We start from the raw sequence: 22,660 nt of genomic DNA, 5'->3' as shown, positions 1-22,660 counted from the left end.
TTTTTCACAGTATGCCATGAAGAGAAATGATACTTGCAGTCGTGAGCGTGCAGTCGCCGTGCAGTCGCTTTAAAAAAAGTGAATAAATAAGGGACCCGCCTGAAAAGAAATTAATTTTTTAATAGTAGACCCCACTCTTTTTCAAAGCGACTGTACGGCATTTGCGCATTTCACGACTGTATGTAGCATTACTCATGCCATGAATCCATGGCGGCGCACCTATAAAAATGTAAAATTCAACCATACTGAATTTATGTAAACTATATATTTTTTTTCTGAAGCCACGGTTCAAGCTTTTCCCTATATATACAGAAACCCACCCCAATTGTTTTTGCCCCAAAGTAAAGCAAAAGCAACTCTCCTTTCTACGTGCTCTCTTTCTGCTACCAATCTTAAATTCCCCTATCTACCATGAAAACAGAAGTAGAGAGCCTCTGGCTGTTTGCTCTGATCACCTCCAAATGCCAAGCCTTGACACAAGCAAGCATTGCATGGCAAATTCTAGTCATGTGTATGCTGACTTGGCTAGCCATGACCCTTATTTTCTGGGCTCACCCTGGTGGCCCGGCATGGGGTAGCTACGTTTGGAGGAATGGAAAATCTGAATCAGCGGTCAAAAAGCCAATAATTCCAGGTCCGAGAGGGTTGCCTCTAGTTGGCAGCATGAGCCTGATGGCCTCCCTCGCCCACCACAGGATTGCTGCGGCGGCGGAGGCATGTGGCGCCAAGCGCCTCATGGCCTTTAGCCTCGGCAATACTCGCGTCATCGTCACGTGTAACCCGGACGTGGCAAGAGAAATCCTGAACAGCTCTGTGTTTGCTGATCGTCCCGTAAAGGAGTCCGCCTACAGCTTGATGTTCAACAGAGCAATCGGGTTCGCTCCTTTCGGGGTATATTGGCGAACACTTCGTAGAATCGCGGCCACGCACCTTTTCTCCCCAAAACAAATCAAAGCTTCTGAGGCGCAGAGGTTTGAAATCGCTTCTCAAATGGTGGCAATATTTGGGGACAAAGGAAAGAGCTCCTTCAGTGTGCGTGAAGTGCTTAAACGTGCTTCGCTAAACAACATGATGTGCTCGGTGTTTGGATGCAAATACAGATTGGATACCTCAAACAGGGAAGTGGAAGAGCTACAGAGGATGGTGGGTGAAGGGTACGAGCTTTTGGGTCTGCTGAATTGGTCCGACCACCTGCCATGGCTAGCCGATTTTGATTGCCAAAGAATCCGCCTCAGATGCTCCAAGCTCGTGCCGGAAGTGAACCAGTTTGTCAGCCGATTCATCGCCGAACACCAGACTCGAAACAGCGAAAGTGAAGGTGACAGCAGCAGGGATTTTGTTGACGTTTTGCTCTCTCTTCATGGCCCGGAAAGGCTATCGGACTCCGACATGATCGCCGTTCTTTGGGTAAAAAAACATTCTTCTAGTCTGTCAGTATTTGTTTAATCTATTTCGTATATGCAATGAATCTAATTATCCATCTGTCTATTTTTCGTCTGTGATCAAAATACAATGCATCCGAAAGGATCGATAGCCGTACATGCATGACATCATAAACGAAAGTTCAATCCTGAACTATGGCGGAATGGCAGTCACATCTGGAATTAAAGATGCTTGATGTTTAATTATTGCGTATATTAATTAAGAGTAATTATTTGATTTAGTAAACTGATTGAGTATTTAATATCAAGATAAAAAAAAAATGTTTATATTTATTGATTGGTTTGCTTGGTTCCGTCCCCTCGACACTTCAGTTTTAGAGGCAAACGATCTATGTCAAGAATCATCAAATAATTTGAAAATTACTATCTATATTTACAACTCTTCCATCCATTATTTTATTTTTTAAATGAGTTTTTTTTGTCATAAATAATTATTTTTATCATAAATAATTTATCACAAATATTTTTATTTTTTTATAGTGATATATATTTATATATATATATATTAATGTGTGTGGGGGGTTTTGATATTACCTTGAAAGTACGGTAGAAGCTTGGTAAAAATGAATTATCGAAAGAATAATTATTTTGTTGACTTTTGGTGTAGGAAATGATTTTCAGAGGTACAGACACGGTGGCAGTTCTAATGGAGTGGATACTCGCGAGGATGGTGCTTCACCCAGATATCCAATCAAAGGTCCACGAGGAGCTCGATAAGGTTGTTGGAAGAACACGAGCCGTAGTCCAAGCTGACATGGCGATGTTGGGGTATCTAACGGCTGTTGTGAAGGAGGTGCTAAGGCTACACCCACCGGGCCCACTTTTATCATGGGCACGCTTAGCCAACGATGACACGATCATCGATGGGTATCACGTGCCCAAAGGGACCACAGCAATGGTAAACATGTGGGCCATAACAAGGGATCCGCAAGTGTGGAGGGAACCACTGGAATTTATGCCCGAGAGGTTTCTTACTAATGAGAATGAGACTGAGGTGGAATTCTCGGTGTTCGGGTCGGATCTTAGGCTAGCACCATTTGGGTCAGGAAGGCGGATTTGCCCGGGCAAGACCCTAGGCTTGACCACGGTAAGCTTTTGGGTAGCCTCACTTTTACACGTGTATGAGTGGCTACCATCCGATAATAATAAGGTTGACCTATCAGAGGTACTGAAGCTCTCTTGCGAGATGGCTAATCCTCTGACAGTTACGTTGCGCCCTAGACGTAGACTGAACCTATCTTAAGTAATTCTAATATGATAATAAAATAGTAATAATAAAAAAATAAAAAAAAACAAAGACAAGTGTGTTAGTGTGGCTCTGAAATAAGCATCCCTTTTCTTCCACTTTATGACAAACATAAGGTTAAAGGTGATGTCTAGTTTTATTTCATTAGCTGTTTTTCCTTTCAAAATTGTATATATTGGAGAAAATAGTGAAGAAGTGTTTGTTTTCGTATCTCTCTTTCTTTTTGGAAATATATTAATATAAATATATATATATATATATAATATATTTACAATCGTAAATTGTGTAAAAATCATATAATCGTTTTGAAAAAAGTAAATAATATGAAAAAATATTAATTTTTTAATAGTAAATCATTATCTTTTTTAAAACGATTACGCGACGTTTACGTACTTCACGGTTATATGTAAAATTATTCATATATATGTATATTAAGAGAAATGCTTCATCCACATAAAGATCTCACTAAAATAAACTTATACGTTGATGTAACTTAATTTGATAGGTCAGATCTACTATACAGACAAAAGAGCCTTATAATTCAACGTATCATATTAAATTACGTCAATTTATAAATTTACTTTTATGATATCTTTTTATAGATATTACACTCAATGTCTATAAACATTCCACAACAATCATTACAGTAGTGCAAGGAAAATAATTCTCTTTCTTGGTATTAAAAATAATGTGATGTCTCTCTTCAATAAATTAAATAGGGTTTATCCATCAATTATTTATCAAAAGTTAAAATAAAATAATTTGTGTTTTAACAGAATTAATCTATAGCTCTTCTGCCCCTTGATTTTGGAAGAAGGAAGTACTATATATAATCCTAATCTTTCCTATTAAAAAAAATACGAGTTGACTTTTAAGAATAAGAAAATCAAATGAAAAATTAAAATAATAGTAATAATAAAACTGAACAAAGCCCACGTCTAAATGGCAAGAGGTTTCTAAATGGCAAGCTCTACTTGTGTGTTTTCTCAAGGTGAATATAGATTGTGTTGTGTTTGCTGATTTGAGAAGAGCAGGTGTTAGAATTGTCCTAAGAGATATGTGTGAAAGTATTATGATGGCTGCCTGTTTAAAGATGACGTTGATAGGGTAGCCACTATTGAGTCCATTGTTGTGTTGAGAGGCATGCAACTATGCCTCCCACTCGATATTCCTAAGTTACTTGAATGTGATTGTCTGAATGTAGTACGAGAGTTACAGTTAGCAGAGGATTCGTGGTCTAGTACTGGTAATTTGATTAACAAAGCCAAGTTGCTTATGGGGCATTTGCAAGATGTTCATGTTCAACATGTTAGTAGGATTGAGAATGAAGTTACCCATTCTTTAGCTAGACATGTTAGGAACGTTGTTGATATTAATATTTGGTGGGAAGAGATTCCTTCTTTTGTTAGTCATGCACTTTGGTTTGATACCAATTGATGTAATGTTGCTATTTCAATAAAGTTTCTTTATCAAAAAAAAAAAGGTACACATCTACGTTCCTTTGCAAGTATCATGTGTAGGGTGTGGGAACCAGATAGACGAATCTAGTCAGAACTGGAGTTATTTTAGAACTATATCACCTTGTGGATTTTCTCGATGACATTTCGTCACTGTCCAACCTTTTTTTGACACGTTTGAGAGACCAAATCAAACAAATTGAGAGCTTCGTTAATTTTTAATTTTTTTATCCAAATTAAACTACTTAATTTAAGGATAAAAAATATAACATTTAATAAATGTTCACGTAAAATTCATATAAATTTATAGAGATCGAGTCTCAATACTTTTTTTTTTTTTTTAAATCTCAAGTGATTATTCTGCCCCCATTCTCGAGTCTTTCTAGCCGTTCATCCATCCCCACCCCACTGTAGCACCTCACTCGGTGGGGAAGTTTTTGTAGATCAATTTTCTAATCGTTCTCTTTTATTTTTATTTTTATTTTTTATTTTTAGTTTTAAGGTTTACAAATTCTTCACATTCATTTAAAAAAAATACATAAATATAAAGTCCATCTAAAAATTATTTTTTTAACAATAGATTTTATTTCTTTTAAAAAAAGTGCAAAACTTATTATATTTAACATTACCTTTTTTATATTATTTGGCTGAATTGACAATAAACTATATTTTTAATTATTTATATTCGAGTAATTTTCACACAACTCTTGTATCAAATCGAACAATTTTAAGGGTTGATTTGAATAATGAGATGAGATGTAATAATTTTAGATAAAAGTTAAATAAAATATTATTTTTTAATATTATTATTATTTTAAAATTTTAAAATTTCTTATATTTTATATGAAAATTTAAAAAAATTATAATAATAAAATAAGATAAGATAAAATATTTTCTAAATCAAAACCATTCTTAAGTTAGCCTAATCGATAATAAGTTATATTTTTATTTATTTATATACGAGTCATTTTCAGCCTTTTAACACTCAATTTTAAGTGATAATATGATAATGCCAATGTAGGTCAGTACATCTTGTACTGCTGAACAAGATATGAAGCAAAATGGCATAACTAACTTCATATACTGATATTTCCCACCTCTCGCGCTCTCTCAAACCTCCGATTAAAACAACTCCAGACTCAGATTTAGCGAAAGGGGGTGGGAGCTTCGGCTCCTCCCTCCTCATCTCTTCTCCTTCCGATCCTTTTTCTTCCTGTCGTTTGTTGTTTTTTTGGTTAGTTTTTGTGTTTTTCAGGCCGAATAAAGGAGGTTTGTCGTTCGGGTCTCTCCGTCCGTCTCCTGTCAACACGCACCCCTCCGGGACGATGCCCAGCCGCCGATCTTCAACACCACCGAATCCAGCGTCCATCGGAGTGGAGCGTAGCCCGCACGCGCGGGAGTAAGTTTACGGATCGCGTCTGCGCGTGTCCATCACGTGCCACCAGGGAGCCTTTTTCCGACGCCACGCTCGGCTTCTCTGGACTCCTCGACTCCGGGACTTCCAAGATTGACTGCTGACTTTCCTCCCAGAGTGACCAGTGAGATGCACGCGCCACTGCCGACTTTATGTGCACTGTTCACTCGTTTTGTAGTCCAGTTTTTGTTTTTCTATTTTTGTTGTTCAGTTTGTTTGTTTTTTACCCGAGTGTGATGTTGAGCTTTGGATCGGACGCAATCCGGAGTAAGAGTTGTTCGAGAGAGGCGGACGATGTTACGGCCGGTGGTCGTACGGCCAGTGCTCGTGCGTAGGTGCTGCCTACGCAATGGAGGCTGTGTGTTCGTGCATGAAGCTGGGTGCTCGTGTCGTCGAGATTCGACTTGCCGATGCTTGCGGTAGGCGTGACGTCCGAGTTCACGCCATTGCTTGTGGATTTGTAGTTTGGCTATGTGTTTTTATTTGTAGTTTTTTTGTTGTTATTTTAGTTAGTATTATAATAGAAATAGGATTTTGGATTTAATATCCATAGCAGTGTACCGTACTCTTCCAGAAAGTGTAGTTCTGGAAGAGTACGGTACACATGTTCTGGAAGAGTACGGTACAGAGGGGGTCGTGTAGTTCTGTTCTTACAGAACGCTTTCTCTATTTGGAGAGAGTTCTTAGAAGTTAAGACAATGTCCGCCACAAAGGAATTTGTGTGTGGGGAAGCCCTAGAGCTAATGCGTAGTTTGACTTGTAGTCTGGATTTTCCATGTATAAGTCACATTTGTAACTTCGTTTTATTAATGAAACGAGTCTGTTTCCATAAAAAAAAAAAAAAAAAAGGATATGGAGCAAAATATTATCCTGTGTACGTTATCTGTTTTTTTATTCTGTCCGTATTGATCTTCTCAACTTTGAATTCTCGTTGGAGCACTGTTATTAGAGTAGTTAAAATTAAAAGATATTTTTTATGAATATAAAAAAATTTAATTTTTAACTATTTCATTCATATAAACTTCCACATTAAAATATCTATTTTTTTATTATATAATAATAAAATAATATAAGATGAATTTGATTTTAATTATTCACATCAAATCTCTACATTAGATTATAGATTTATTTATTATATAGTAATGAATAACTAATAATTTTAAAAATATTTAATTTTTTTAATTATTAATTTATTTTATTTTATCATATTTTACGATTCTACCTATTATATATTAATTAATAATCATATTCTTATTAAATTAATATATCACTAACTCAAATTAATATATCAGTTTCAAAAACATTTTAATTTTTTTAATTATGAAATTATTTTATTTTATCATATTTTACTATTCATAATATTATATATTAATTAGTAATCATATTCTAATTAAATTATGGATTAAAAATAGAAACTAGAAAGACATTGATGGAGACCTCGGGAGAGAGAAACAAATGATATAAAATGGATTTGATGAATAAATAATATCTTTCAAATTTGGAAATAACTTTAGAAGTTACTGTAGATATTTGGAATATAGCTATTCCACTGTGATACATTTTATAGTTTAATAGCTAAATTCTCATTGGATTTAACTTTTAGCTAATCCAATAAGAGTGCTTTTAGGAGTGAGGACCTGACATCCTTAATCCGACTCCCACGAATCCGATTACTACAATCTTAAGATAATTTCGATTCGGACTCCGACTGTTTTAAAACATTATATTATTTCAGAGCTGACATTGACAAAGTTTGGGACGACAAGTCGAATTCGAAATCAGAGTTTATATTATTTCAAAAATAGTTATTTGAGACAAAAATTATATTTGGTTTCAAAATATGGAAACAATTTTTTATACATTCAAACAGATAAATATCTGTTTGAATTAGAGTTTTTGGAATAAAATATAGTATCTTTTAAAAGAAAACCGTTCGAACGTTCCCAAATACGTTCAAACAGTATGGTATTTCACATTTGAATGTTATTTAAATAATAGTCGTGGCGGGAAAGTATATACAATTGTGGCATGAGAAAGTTAGGAACCATTCGAACGTGAGATACAATCATTCGAACAAATTTTTTGGTAGAAATTTATAAATAAGTCTGACAGGGATGATTGCTATCCTGTTCAAACAAATTTATAAACCTTTCGAATGCTCATAGGAGTTGTTCAAATGGTGGTATAGACAATCGAAATAAATTTAATTAATAAAATTTATTGAAAGACACTCAAATATTTTAAAAATAAATATTATTTTTGAGTCTATTAATTATCATTTTCAAAAGATAAAAAATCTACCTATACAGATTAATTATTATTTATGGTAAATTAAAATATATAATATATGGCATCCTAGAAAATTTATATAATTAATTTAAAAATTAACTAAAGGTTTTTGTTTTGGTAAATAAGAATTCGTAATTAGAAAAAAAAAATCCTTCTAAGAAATGTCATTTTTTATATTTCCAAATGGTAAGTAAAATAACAAAATTAATTTTTGATAACAAACAAACTAGGTATATATAACAAATAAAAATTATATAGTAGTTAAAGTGACAACATTCGATACAAAACAAAAAGATCAATACAAAATAACATTATTGCATAAGATTATCTAAGTCCTTTTGCATCATAGTAATGCGTCCCTAAATCTCTTACAGGGGAACCATGATGGGCGCAATGATACTCTCCACAATCCTCTCCATGTCCTGGATCAAAAGTGTGCGATGCTCCTCAAGTAAGGATTGCATCTCCCTAATAGTAGTCCCTGTAGCCTCTGTATCAGCACCGACATCCATAAAAACTGGATCAAAGTCTGTGCCACTACCTTGTGCTGCTGCAACATTAATGCGAGCCTCTTACTAAAAGTGATATTGTTAAGGGGCTCGATCTGTGGTTGACTACGCTTTGTCATTAGCACTTCAGCCCCTGAACTAACTAGGAGGTTAAAGATCATCAATGCATATAGTAGACTACATCTAGTCAAATTTTGTGACTTAGATTGGATGAAGAAGTATAAAGGTTGATCAATTGGCTCTCCTCGTGCTATTTGTAACATAAATCGAGCTCGTCCTATGCCAAAATCAGTCTTGTGTTTTCTCAGATCAATATTGAGTGAGACAATCAAATTCAGCATGAGAAAAAATGTTCGACAATTAACCTGTTTGATCACCTTGCTGCCATCATATGAAGGAGTTGAATATACTGGACACTCTAATGTCAATAGAAGGAAAGACCAAAGATACAACTAACTCATGTAAAGATTTAAAGGAGTTGGGGATAAGGAGTGAGTTGCATTTGCATGAAAATGGGTCATCAGCTTATATGCCCCTTGATTGTTATACACTACCAAATGATGAGAAAAAAAATTTCTCTGAATAGTTCATGGCAATCAAATTACTTGATGGTTATGTCTTGAATATGTCAAGATGTGTGCGAACTTATGATTGGAAGATAACTGGTTTTAAAAGTCACAATTGTCGAGTATTTTTACAGCATTTGTTGCCAGTTGGGGTGAGTGAAAAGCTGACTCGAGATGTCCATGCAGCACTAATAGAATTAGGGGGATTCTTCAGGGACATTTGCAATAGAATGTTGAAACTTGATGCTTTAGTAAGGATGGAAGCTGATATTGCAGTTATATTGTGCAAGTTGAAAAGTTTGTATCTACCATTATTCTTTGATGTAATGGTTCACTTGGCTATGCACCTACGCTATGAGGCTTTAGTTGCAGGTCCAGTTCGGTATAGATGGATGTATCCTATTGAACTGTTTTTAGAAAAATTTAAGCGATCCGTGGGAAATAAAGCTCGTCCGGAAGGTTCAATTGTAGAGTCATACATTGATAATGAATGACATACATTTTGTTCTATGTATTTCCCTTGGGATTGATACCAGATTCTTGTGACAGGACCAAAATTATGAAGGTGGACATTTGGGAGTTACATCATCATTCTCCTTGTTTCTCAAAGCGTACATTCCATAGGTGCACAATGGGGCTATGACTTATGTGGACGAGAGTTTGATAGAGCCCGATGGTATGTATTGAATAACTTTACAGAGATTGACAAATACTTGAGGTAAGTGATCTGTGCGTATAAAAATAACTTAGAGTCGCGGAATTTAATGTAACTGATATGGATTATTCATTAATTTTAAAATGTACAGCGAACATATTCAATTACTTCGAAGGGATGGTGTAACTGACGTAGAAAATAAGCACAAATAAGAGTTTGCCATTTGGTTTGAACAGACGATATTACTAAACAATGTTTTACTCAATACAAACTGCATACCACTAAAATAGATTTTTTCCAATTTGACGTTAATATAATTTATTATAAAATTTATTAATGTAGGTTGTATCAAGATATGGTGATAATTCAAAAGACATCTCAAGTGAACTGTATGATTTGGCAAGTGGTCCATCCATGTGGGCCTTTCAATACTTATTATGTTTGGTTTGTGGATATAGATTTTACACGGTTGACAGATAACGATATAGAAAAACTTAATCGTTGTCGAAGAAAGCCACGGGGAGGAGAATATTGACTTTTACGGAGTTGTCCAAGATATTATTGGGTTAAAGTATTTAGAGGAACATATGGTCTAGTTGTTTAAGTGTAGTTGGTGGAATGTGTCAAATCTTAGGTTGGGAGTGTGAAATGATGAATATTTTTTGAGTGTCAATACATCTCGCACATGGAATGAGGAGGATCCATTTGTTCTCGCTTGCCAAACAAATCAAGTTATTTACTTAGACGATCCAGAGTATGAAAATCCATGGTGAATAGTACAAACTTTTGCACTAAGAAATGTATATGATTACATTCCAGTGGCGGATGGACAATAGGAAGAATTCGATGGTCCAATAAATGAAAAAATATATCAAGAAAATGAATCAGACATCAATTTATTGGTTGATTTCAACCAATATAACATGGTTCTATTGCGTATAGAATATATTGAACCCGAAGTAATTGATGGTGGCTTGTTAGAAGAACATGAGTCAATTGAAGTTTCTGGTGAGGATGAGGGTGACTGGTCAAATAAAATTGATAGTGAATGATTGTTATTTATGTATAAGTATGGTTATTGTAAAAATAAGAATAATTTTGTGAATAATTTCTTATTATAGTTTTAAATAGCTATGCCTCCTAAACGCAAAGTAACTCGTTTGTCATCTCCATCCATTACTGACTCACTAATTGGTTCACTTGCCATGAATAGTGGGCCAATATCACCAGACCCAGAACAATGTATGTTATATAGAAATTTGAATTTATGTGATGATTTAAGTAATATTGCTTTAAAAATAAAATAATTTTTTGACATTATATGCTTTAACTATTGTATAGCTATTGTAAGCCATGGCCAAGGTTAATGTATTACTAGAGGTGTTTGCATAGAGAATGTGCAGAAAGCGGGAAAAATTAAAATTGATATTCCTTATGATCACATTAGTGGCTCTGGAGATCTGACAGCTTGGCTTGCTTCCTATGTTGGTACCCTTACCTGCACATATGCACCAATGGGTACATCCTCCTGAGCTAAGGCACCCAAAGATGTGAAAGACCACATAAAAAATTGTTGCCTGGTAATAAGTTATATAAAAAATAATTTTATTTAATTTATAATTAATTTGTATTTGGACTAATCGTTCATAATTATTTCAAAGATGAATTTGAACTTAATTTTGGCCGACGAGATAATCAAGTAACAGTTGATGAGCTAATGAACAATACATTTCAAAGGTACAAAGGTAAATGTCATTCACACTGTCAAAAGTTCAATAGTGCAACAGAGAAGCGTCAAAATCCTTTCCAAAACATGTCACTAAACGAATGAGAGAATGTTTATGATATATTTGAAAATCCTGCATATTAAGTAATTTCGCTACTATATTTCTTTATACTATATTTAGATGCATTAAACAACATGTAGTAACAATGTTGTTTCTTTTCTTGTAGCAATGAAGTATTTTCAACAAAGTAAATTAAGGGTGAAAACTGACGCTATCGGTACGGTTTTTGACCAAAACCGGTGCCGACCGATGGAGGGAATTTGCATGGAACAATCGATTGTACCGGTTGATTGGGAGGAGAAATACCGGCCGTATCAACTCTAGCGATTCTCAACCCCCTAGTGGCGAGGTTTGTCTGAGAGAGTAGAGAGAGTGTGTGTTGCATAGGAGAGAGAGAGAGAGAGAGAGAGAGAGAGAGAGAGAGAAACTGACAATCAGAGAAAAGGAAGGGAGAGGAAGAATATGGTCTCAAATCGAAATGATTCCATTTGATTTAAAATCAAACGGCTTTGTTTCACTCATATTCATTTTTAATATGTTATGTATAAAACAACGCCATTTGGTTTAAGACCAAACGACGTCCTTTCACTTGTGTTTTTTTGTACACTTTAGGTATAAAACGACGCCATTTCACTTAAACTTAAGCGGAATAGCGTCGTTTTAACTACGGTTCTTTACTCTGGTAGCGGTCTCTATCAACGTAGGTCGGTTCGGCTAGTTCTTGTTCGTCCTATAGAAAATAGAGCAAATTTAACGATACACCATCATGCAGGTTCTATATCTTTTCATCAACTGTAAAAAAAATTGACAACATTATACTAGTTCTCATTAGATATTAACATATCAATATTTGTGATTGAAGTTATAGTATAGATTTTCCTTTTACATGAATAAGATAGTTCTACTGACTATAATTTGACTCAATTGTATGTTAAATCGCATATAAACTGCTAATGGTATTTGGACTAGCCCCGAAATAGAAGGAAATCATGTAGGTTTAATTTTTTATTTGTATTTCCTAATAATATTTGTATTTATTTATACTATCTCTAATGATTTTTTTTTCTTTTTTCTAGAAGAAGATGTTTTCACTTCGGGAAAATGCTGTTGCTGCATCTAATCTAATGAATCCTCTGTGAACAGGTCTTTTCCCATGTTCTTGGACCCTGTTCTGGATATTTGAGGGGTTAAGGACATTGCGTGAAACCTTCCTCAACATCATCATCTTCTCAAGTCAAATCGAATAACAATTCTCGGGACTTAGAGGAAGCAAGACTCGAGATTGAATCGTTGAGGTCCAAGCAACGAGAGTTGGTGGCTCAATTATATTAGGTAGCAGACATTGAGGCACGGTTAGAACAAAATATGCAGAATAAACTGGAAATTCAATCTCAAAAAATGTTCGAACAGACACAGTTAATAATTTCCCAGAACTCTGTGCCACCACCATCTTAAAACTTATTTTCTTAAGTTGTCTTTTGATTTATTTTGACTTGATGTAACATTTGAACAATTGTGATGTTTTAATTATATATATATTTTTAATTTTTTATAAACAGCCTTCCATTAGAAAAACATTACAAAGAGTTCTTATCAAACCATAAGGCATGATAAACAAAAGCAGGAACATGCTCCCACCAAACGTTAATATTAGTTACATTTCAAGCATGCCTGGCCAATGTGTGAGCCACACCATTTCCCCATCTGGATTCATGTGCAACTCATGCTTGTTGGAACCATGCTAACAATTGCCTAGCCTCTATGATCAAATTTACATCTAGTGCAAGAGACTCTTCCATAGCATCACTGGCTTGGAGTTCCTGAACTAACAGAAAACAATCGGATTCCACCCCTCAAAACTGCAATTAACTCAATTGTAGCAGGCTCCTCTACCTTAGATTCAATTTTTGGAGCTGCCATCACTATCTCACAACAATCATTCCTCAACACTACGCCAACACCAGCCCTTCTCATTTCACTAAAAATAGCACCATCAACATTGAGCTTAAACTGTATCATGATTATCGTTCGAACGTAACATATTCAGTTCGAATGGTAAATTACGAATTATTATCCTTCAAACACATTTTCGCCGCCATTGAAATGATCAATCAAAAACCATTTGAATGAAATTAAGAATTGTCACTCCGGTTTGAATAGATTAATAATCGCTTCGAACACAGTACATGTTTGATGAGTCGAACACATAATATTATGTTCAAACCAATTTGTCATCATTCGAATGAACAATAAACCGTTTGAACAAAGATTATCAGACTAAACATTCGAATCAATTTTTTGAATTCGAACATTTGTCAAGGATGTTCGATCAGATTCTTTTTGTTCTAACACAAATAAAAGGTTCGAACATTGGCTTCATTAGAACATGATCAAATAAATTCGTGTCGTTCAAATTAAATTTCTATAACATTCGAACAACTACCCGACTGTTCGAATAGTATTTGTTCGGTTCGGACAATATGTTGGGATGAAAACGTTTCGTCCCAAAAAACAATTTTCGTTCAAATGGGTTTGCCAGATTTCATCCCTGAAAGTATTTTTGGGATGAAAAAAAATTTGTATGCAAAAACTTTTTGAGACAGATCTTTTGAGATGAATTAGAGATGGAGAAATTTTGTCTTTGAAACTCTTTTGGGATAAAAATTTTTGTCCCAAAAAATCCATTCTCTTGTAATATATAATCCTAATGATCTCTCATATTAAAAAAAATACGAGTTGACTTTTAAGAATAAGAAAACCAAATGAAAAATTTAAATAATAGTAATAATAAAACTGAACAAAACCCCTTAAGCTATGGTTGGGTCTACGCGCGTCAACAGTTGGGAGCTCTTTCTGAGGCTCTTGCTAATGTACTTATGTGTTTTTTATTTTTTTACATGATTTTTTTTATTTTTTTTATTTTTAAAAATTTATAATATTATTAAAAAAAATTTATTTAATCACTACGTTAAAAAAAAATTACCAACGGGAGCTCAGCGGGAGCTTTCAACAGTAAGAATAGTATTGTACCTGATCTCGCTTCCTGTCATAAATATTATTTCTACGTTCCTTCGTGAGTTTGTGTTTGGTGTGGGAGTCAGACAGACGAATCTAGTCAGAATTTTGAGTACGTTAGCCCAATTGATAATAAGTTATATTTTTATTTATTTATATTTGAGTCATTTTCAGCCTCTTAACACTCTCTTTTAAGTAATAATGTTAATGCCAGTGTACTGAAGAAATACTGGTCAGTACATCCTGTACTGCTGATCAACAAGATATATGGAGCAAAAATATTATCATGTGTACGGTATCTGGTTTTTTATTCTGCCCTTCGCATTCAACTTTGAATTCTGGTCGATGCAAATGGGCACCATTGAAAATTTACATATTTTTTAATCTAAGTTTTATTTTTAAAACTTTTTTAGCTCTATACAAGAGTTTTACCCAAAGTAATTTACATATTAACGTGAATTAATCGTTAAATTTATTTTATAATAAAAAAAATTTTATAATCTGACAAATTACATTAATAATGTTAGTATGTATATATATATATAAGATTTACGTATAGACCAAATATTTTTTTATTTTTATTTCTTTTTTCCCATTATTTTTCCATCATTTGAATGTTTAAGGGTTATCTTTCTAGTGAAAAGTAGAACTCCCGTATTTATTACTGCAAGGAGAGGGCAATATTCTAGTTAACAAGATGAATATAAGAAGGAATTTCCTCCAATAAGATGCTCTCCTCATAGAGTTCAAGAACATTCTTTGCTAAAACAAGAGCCACTTCATTCAAGTTCCTCAGGACATGACTAACTGACCAGTGAGCAATCTTCCCCATCAAATTTTTAACATCTCTAATGACCATCCCCCCTGTACCCCACTTCTCTATAGGGATGTTAATCTCGTTTACCACAGACAATGCATCACCCTCCATAATTACATGTTGTAGGCCTAACTCTTTACACAAAATAGAGGCTTTGAGTGCTTCATATGCTTCACCCAATTGAGCATCGGGAAATAAATCCCTAGATGATCTCATAGTAGCCAAAACTCTACCATCCCTGTTTCTAACTATCACCCCAATTCCCACCTTACAGTGAACTTTATCAATAGCAACATCTCAATTAATTTTGCAAGTGTTAGGAGGAGGAGGATCCCATTGGTGAACTACTTTGGCTGGCGTGTCTGCTGTTGAGATAGGCTTCATCATAGCTTTCTTGTAGTCCTCAAGAGCCTGGTGTGAAAGGTGCACCAAATTGCTTGGAGGCAGAAACCCTTCTTTAAAGACAAAACTATTTCTTCTTCTCCATATTTGGTAAGCTATAATTTCCGTCTCTTCAAAATCCTATTTATTCAAGTGGGAGTAGAAATTTAAAAGCAGATCCTTAAAAGCCTTATCCTCTACCAATCCTTTTTGAAGTCTTTTTGAACATAAGCCCCATATATCTTGTGCTGATCTACAACTCGATCCACAATGCATGGGTTATAGTATCAGCTTACTCTCTACAAATAGGGCAATTTGGAGAATCCAAGACCTTTCTTTTGAACAAATTAAGCTTAGTAGGTACGTAACGATTCATGGCTTGCTCTCCAGAGAAAACATTTTACAATATTTGGGACAAGCAACTTCCATATCTTTGACCAAACATCTATATATGAGTTACTGCTCTAAGTCTGACCCTTCCTTCTATCCAATATGTCTCCTTGAAGATGATAGGCACTTTTGACTAAAAATTTGCCATTAGCAGTAAACCTCCAAGCCAACTTATCAATGCTATTACAAGGACTAATTGGTATTCTGTAGATGCATTTTGCCCTTGACTCAGAGAATAGTTCTTTAATCAAAGCATTATTCCATTGGTTGGTATCAGAGTCTATTAAGTCCCTCACCAATGCATTTCCTTCCAAAATCCTCACTGGGGATTGGATTTTGAAGGAGGTGGGTTTGAGTATCCACTTATCATGCCATATATTCACTGATTCCCCATTACCAATCTTCCAAATCAGGCCTTCTTGTAAAAGAAACCTGGCTGCCAAAAAACTTTTCCAAATAAAAGAAGCCTTACTTCCCATTGTAGAATTCAAAAAAATTGTTATTGGGAAGTATTTTGCCTTTAAAACCCTTGTTGCCAATGACTGTGGATTCTGAATAAGCCGTTAGCCTTGCTTAGTTAATAAAGCAAGATTAAAGTTTTCAAAGTCACGAAATCTCACCCTCCTACAATTTTAGCATTACTCAACTGCTGCCAGTTCAACCAATGGATCTTTGAATTAGCTTCCTTTTGTCCCCACCAAAATTGCTGCATTCTCCTACTAATCTCCTTCAAAATGGCTTTTAGAATCTTAAATATGCCCATACTATAAGTAGGAATGGCCTGAATGACGGCTTTAAAGAGGATCCCTTTGCCTGTTTGTGATAACAATTTCACCTTCCAATTACTGATCTTACTCCTGATCTTGTCAATTATTAAATTGAAGGCTTTTGATTTGTGTTTGCCAACATAGGAAGGTAACCCTAGATATTTCTCATAAGATTTTGTAGCTCTAATCCCTGCAGTAGGTAAGATAATGTCCTCTACTTCTTGGCATGTATTGCTACTGAAGAAAATATAAGTTTTTTCTAGGTTCAATATTTGGCAAGAAGCCTATTTATATGACTCTAACAGTTTAAAAAGCCTACTCCACTCTAAGGGATTAGCTTTACAAAAGAGAAGTCTATCATCTGCAAAAAATAAATGGTTAACCTCCAAAGAGCAAAAGGTATGCAAAAAATATGGCCTTTGGTTTCTGCATTGTTTAAGATAGAGCTTAACACTTGTGAACATAGAATGAAAAGATAATGGGAAAGTGGATCCCTTGTCCAAGGCCTCTTGAGGGTCTGAATCTGCTTTAAGATAGACATGGTACTCATGCATTGCATTATGAGATCAGTCCATTGCCTATCAAAACCCATTTTTTGCAAAGCAGCTAGAGCCATATAGCCCACTTTCCTGCCTCTCATTCTGTATTGCATGGAATGCATAGCTTCATATGCCACAATAATATTATCTGAGATTATTCTTCCAAGAACAAAAGCACTTTGAGGTAGAGAAATTAACCCACATAAGATGTTCTTCAGCCTATTAACTAACAATTTCTATAATCAATTTCCTTGATTAGATCTTCTATTAATGTAAATTGAATCCCTCGATTTTCAGGATGGACAAGATTGGTCTTCCTAATCTTAGATTCTAATTTCTGGTTTGTTGTAGGTTTATTTACAGTAAGTTTGTCTAGTTGGTTTTGGTTTATTTGTTTAGTTTATACGTTGGGTTATAGTTTTGGTCTTATGATGCTTGAGATGGTTTTTTATTTGTTTTGATTGTAATTCCCAAGTGTCCGGCTTGTTACTATGGTTTTCCTCCGCTATAAGTGATGGTTTATCAATAAATTTGGGATGGAGTCACTACATGTGTGGCTACCAGCTCTTTGGAAAAAAAAAAAAAATCCCTCGATTTTCATTCTTATAATAAAGTTGTCTGAGTTTACAATTTTTCATCTACCTCTTAAGTTTTTCAAAATATAGAATTAAACCCTTTTTATGTTATTTCCACGCCATTAGAAGTTCTAAAAACCATAAATAAAGAAAATAATACATGAGAATTAAAAATTCAGAAAGGCTTTTGCAAACAAATGTAAACTCAAAAACAGATTTAGTGTTTACAAACTTCTACTTGTTGGCAGGGGCATAACTAGGGGTTTGAACGGTCGGTCCGGACCTGAGAAACCGACTGGACCGACCGGTTCCGTCCAGACTAGACTGGACCGAAAAAATGTATGGTCGGTCTGGTCCCGGGGTGGAGATTTCTCAGATCGGACCGACTGAATAAAAAATAAAAATAAAAATATATTTTATATATATTATTTATATAATAATTGTACAATTAACAATATAAAATTTTAAATATGTTATTAATACTTGTTAATATTCTATAAATTAAAAATATTTTTTATATATCTTCATCCAACCTATCACTATTAACAATATAAAATTTTAAATATGTTATTAACACTGGTTAATATTCTATGAATTAACTAATATATAATATCAATTAGTTAATTATATAGTAATTATATAAATTAATAATATAATTTTCATCTAATTTATTATCATTGACCATATAAAATATTTTTTTATTGAGTTTGTTACATAATTTACATTAATAAGTCACTTAATTTAATTTAATATTTTAAATAATTTTTTATTAATTGATCTAAAATAATAAAATAAAAAAATTAGGCCGGATCGATAACTACCGATCTGGTCCGGTCCCTATGGGGTGTTCGGTCTGGTCCAGACCGGACCATTTGCACCCCTAGGCATAACAATAGATCACTCCAAATTTAAAAACTTCTTAGAAATATTTATATTATACGATTTTTATATTAAAAGGAAAATCCTAATTATACAAAACTCATTTAAAACTATTTTACCAACTTTTTTTACTATGAAGTGCTACTGACACAAAGAGATTTTACAAAAGTAAAGTTAGAAACTAATGTGGCTTCATGTGACATGTTGGATTTATTTTACGATAAAAGTAACTTTACAATCTAACGTACTAGATCAAAACATGTAATTTTGTAAGTTTCTTTTTATGGAATTGTTTTGGGACTAAACTATTTCTCTTTCTCAAAACAATATGAAGGATAGAAACGAAGGATAGTAATTTTATTTTTTTAATTATTCAAGTTTTATTTTTGAAAAGCTTGTTAGAATTATTCAAAAAATACATAAATTATTTTAAAAAATCAAAACATCTCTTCTTAGGTTGTAAAATATGTAAAATACTTCACATAAAGCCTCTCGAAACGCTAAAGAAACACTTCAACTTTTCATGTCCCCAAAAATAATCATTAAGCATGCATATCAGTTATTTATCCAAAATAAAAATCTTTAATTAAAAATACTCAAGTTTTTGGATGTTTGTTTTACAATAGTATAAAAAATTATTTTTTATATGATTTCCTTTTTAGACTGTTTTGTTCAAGTAAATATTTAGAAAATGAATGTTTGATTCTTCTGTTTTCGGTTCTTGGTTATGTTTTTGATTTTATAAGGTACTAAAACATCCAATCAATCGTGAGCTTCAATACATCAGCAGGTGCGAAGAAAATTTGTTTCATCGTGCGTCAGTGATAATATATAATAAAGAGCTTATAACTACTAATGTATTATATGTGATGGTCCCTTCAATTTTCTTATGTCTATTGTGCACGTAGTTTTGCTTTCAAAGTCATCGCTCAAAACCACTAAGAAAATAAACATTAAATTCCTAATCTACCAGATTTCTCCACCTTCGCGTCAAATCATTCCACGGGTTTTCTTTGCCATTTAGTGAAGAAAATATAAAAGAGAGTACCATACTCAAATTTCAACACCAAACACTAACATTAATTGATGTCATTCGGGACTACTGAGTCAAAATTGATTCCATTCTTGTAGCAGCCGAACAATCTTTATTAACTTGGTCGTTATTCACTGTGTTGGATATAAAATCAACTAGCTAGGTTCGATCGGGCCAATAGAGATTAATTATCATGCGTATATTTTATACACGTGTCATATTGATTATTTTGTACATACGATAAATACTTTGTTCATACTTTACCTTTGTAGTTGTACAGTTGGTTTCAGATCAATAAGAGATCATTTTTACTTTTTCTCCCAAATTCAAAAGTCTTCTTCTCCTAGGGTTCCGGCTTACACTTCTCCTAAGGTTTCAGCTTTACATGGTATCAGAAGAATTTCTCCATGGCGTCGTCTCACAAATCTGTCTTTGAGGATGCTACGAGTCCCTTTTTTCTTCATCCTAGTGACAATCCTGGTGTTCTTCTTGTTACTCAGGCTCTTGTCGGCGATAAGTACCATACCTGGTGTCGCTCCATGACCATGGCTCTTTTGGCGAAGAACAATTTACATTTTGTCGATGGTTCTATTCCCAAGCCTTCAAAATTGACTGACCCTCTTCTTTCTCCAAGGCTTCGCTACAACAATATGGTGATCTCTTGGCTTTTAAACTCTGTTTCCTCTGATATCTCTGCTAGTATTTTGTACATAACTACTGAGCATGAGATTTGGCTAGATCTTAAGGAACGTTTTTCTCAAAAAAATGGTCCTTGTATTTTTCAACTATAGAAACCTATCTATGCTCACTCTCAAGGGCATCTTTCATTGAGTACCTATTTTACTCGACTGAAGTCTCTTTGGGATGAGTTAGCAAATCACAAGCCTGTTCCTGCTTGTTCTTGTGGAGCTGTATGTACGTTGAACTATTATGTTCAATAGGAGCCTGTTTTACAGTTTTTAATGGGATTCAATGAGTCATTCTCCTCTGCTCGTGCTCAGATCCTTCTTATGGAACCTTTGCCCACTCTTAACAAAGTATTCTCTCTTGTTTTACAAGAAGAACAACAAGGAGAAATTTCTGTCGTTTCTCTTCCATCTATTGATTCACATGTATTTGTTTCCAAGAGTAATGGAACCAGATCTATTAAATCATTCTCCAAGAAGGAAAGACCTATGTGTAAATATTGTGGAATCACTGATCATGTGATTGAGAAATATTATAAGTTGCATAGATTCCCACCAGGTTATAAACCAAAGCCGAAGCAACAGTCTGTGGCCAATCAAGTTGCTCTTCATGACAACTATTCCCCGGCTGCTTCTCCTTTCTCTTTAATTGAGGCTCAGTATAAACAGCTCTTGTCCATGCTTCATCCTTCAAACAGTTCTAATGAATCTTCTCATGCTGTTAATGTAGTAACTTTGAATTCCTCACTTTCTAGATACGGGAGCCACAAATCATATGGTCTCTTCTAACGATTGCTTTTCTTGATACGGGAGCCACATATCATATGGTCTCTTCTGACGATTGCTTTTCTTCTGTTACTAGTACTGTACATTCTTCTGTTAAGCTTCCTAATGGTTAATCTGCGTCTCTTACACATATTGGCTCTGTTCATATTTATGAACATCTTGTTTTGCATGGGGTTTTATGTGTACCTTCTTTCACATTCAAATTAATTTCTATTAGCAAACTTACTTAGTCACTCATTTGCTGTTTTTTGTTTTCATCTGACCTTTAGTTCATTTAGGACCTGACCCATTAGAGGCTGATTGGAGTGGGTAGACAACAATGAGAACTTTATATACTTTAGCAACTAGGCTCTTCTCTTTCTAAACCTCATTTTTTTCACTACTTCATATAATGCATGTTTGCTTAATAATCTGTTTTCACATGCTTGAACTATATCACCCAAATGCTCACTTTTTATGCTTTGGCATAATAGACTGGATCATCCTTCAACCTCGAGGATGCTGTTTGTAAATAAATTTGTTCCAAATTTGATTGTTCCTAGCACTCCTTGTATGGTTTGCCCATTAGCTTAACAAAAAAAATTACATTTTCCTAATAATGTTCATCTATCTGATGCTCCTTTTGATCTTGTTCATTATGATGTTTGGAGACCATATTCTGTTTCTATTGTTGAAGGTTACGTATATTTTTTGACTATTGTTGATGATTCAACTAGTGCCACATGGTTTTATCTTCTTAAACATAAATCTGAGGTGACACTTTTTACTAATTTTTTTTTTAAATGATCAAAACTCAATTTCATTTTAAAATAAAAAAAACTCGCACTGATCATGGTGTAGAATTTTCACTTTCCCAATCTCTCAATTCTAAAGGTATTTTACATCAACACAAGTTGTGTTGAAACTCCACAACATAATTATGTTGTGGTGAGAAAGTATCAGCACATACTTAATATAGCCCGAGCCTTGATGTTTCAATCTCACTTACCTATTAAATTTTCGAGTGATGTTGTTTTAACATCCATCTACATTATTAATAGGTTACCTACTCCTCTCTTAAATCACAAGTCTCCTTTTGAACTTTTGTTTAAGTCATCTCCATTATATGATCATTTAAGGACATTTGGTTGCTTATGCTTTGTCTCCACTCTACAAAGATCTGGCACCAAGTTTGATCCTAAAGCTCGTACTTGTGTTTTTCTTAGATATCCTTTTGGAATCAAAGGATATAAACTTCTTAATCTTAAAACAAATTAGTGTTTTGTTTCTATTCATGTTGTTTTTCATGAACATGTTTTTCCTTTTAGTTCTCAAAATTTTTCCTTAGCTTTATCTCTTCCCTCTACCAGCTTTCCTTATGTATCTTCAACACTAGATTTATTACCTGTGCCTTCGACAATGTCTTCTTCTAATAATTTATCTAATGA

The 22,660-nt window shown here is 34.1% G+C and overlaps 1 protein-coding gene across 1 annotated transcript; it reads left to right on the top strand.

The window, feature by feature from the left end:
- Window positions 1-338: 338 nt before the first annotated feature.
- LOC108986599 (cytochrome P450 78A3-like) lies at window positions 339-2,898 on the top strand. The gene is made up of 2 exons (XM_018959270.2): window positions 339-1,407; window positions 2,050-2,898. Exons 1-2 carry the CDS (start codon window positions 412-414, stop codon window positions 2,683-2,685), a joined length of 1,632 nt encoding a protein of 543 aa, XP_018814815.1. The 5' UTR covers window positions 339-411; the 3' UTR covers window positions 2,686-2,898.
- Window positions 2,899-22,660: the final 19,762 nt, after the last annotated feature.

The sequence above is a fragment of the Juglans regia genome, chromosome 7 (genome assembly GCF_001411555.2).
Source record: "Juglans regia cultivar Chandler chromosome 7, Walnut 2.0, whole genome shotgun sequence".
Classification (NCBI taxonomy): Eukaryota; Viridiplantae; Streptophyta; class Magnoliopsida; order Fagales; family Juglandaceae; genus Juglans; species Juglans regia.
Note: the sequence above shows the minus strand (reverse complement) of the source record. Positions and strands in the feature narration are given on the sequence as shown.

Excerpts from the sequence above, each read along its gene's own strand:
- LOC108986599 (XM_018959270.2), top strand. The coding sequence starts at position 412 with ATGAAAACAGAAGTAGAGAGCCTCTGGCTGTTTGCTCTGATCACCTCC. Across the intron at positions 1,408-2,049 it reads ACATGATCGCCGTTCTTTGG|GAAATGATTTTCAGAGGTAC; the intron begins GTAAAAAAACAT and ends CTTTTGGTGTAG.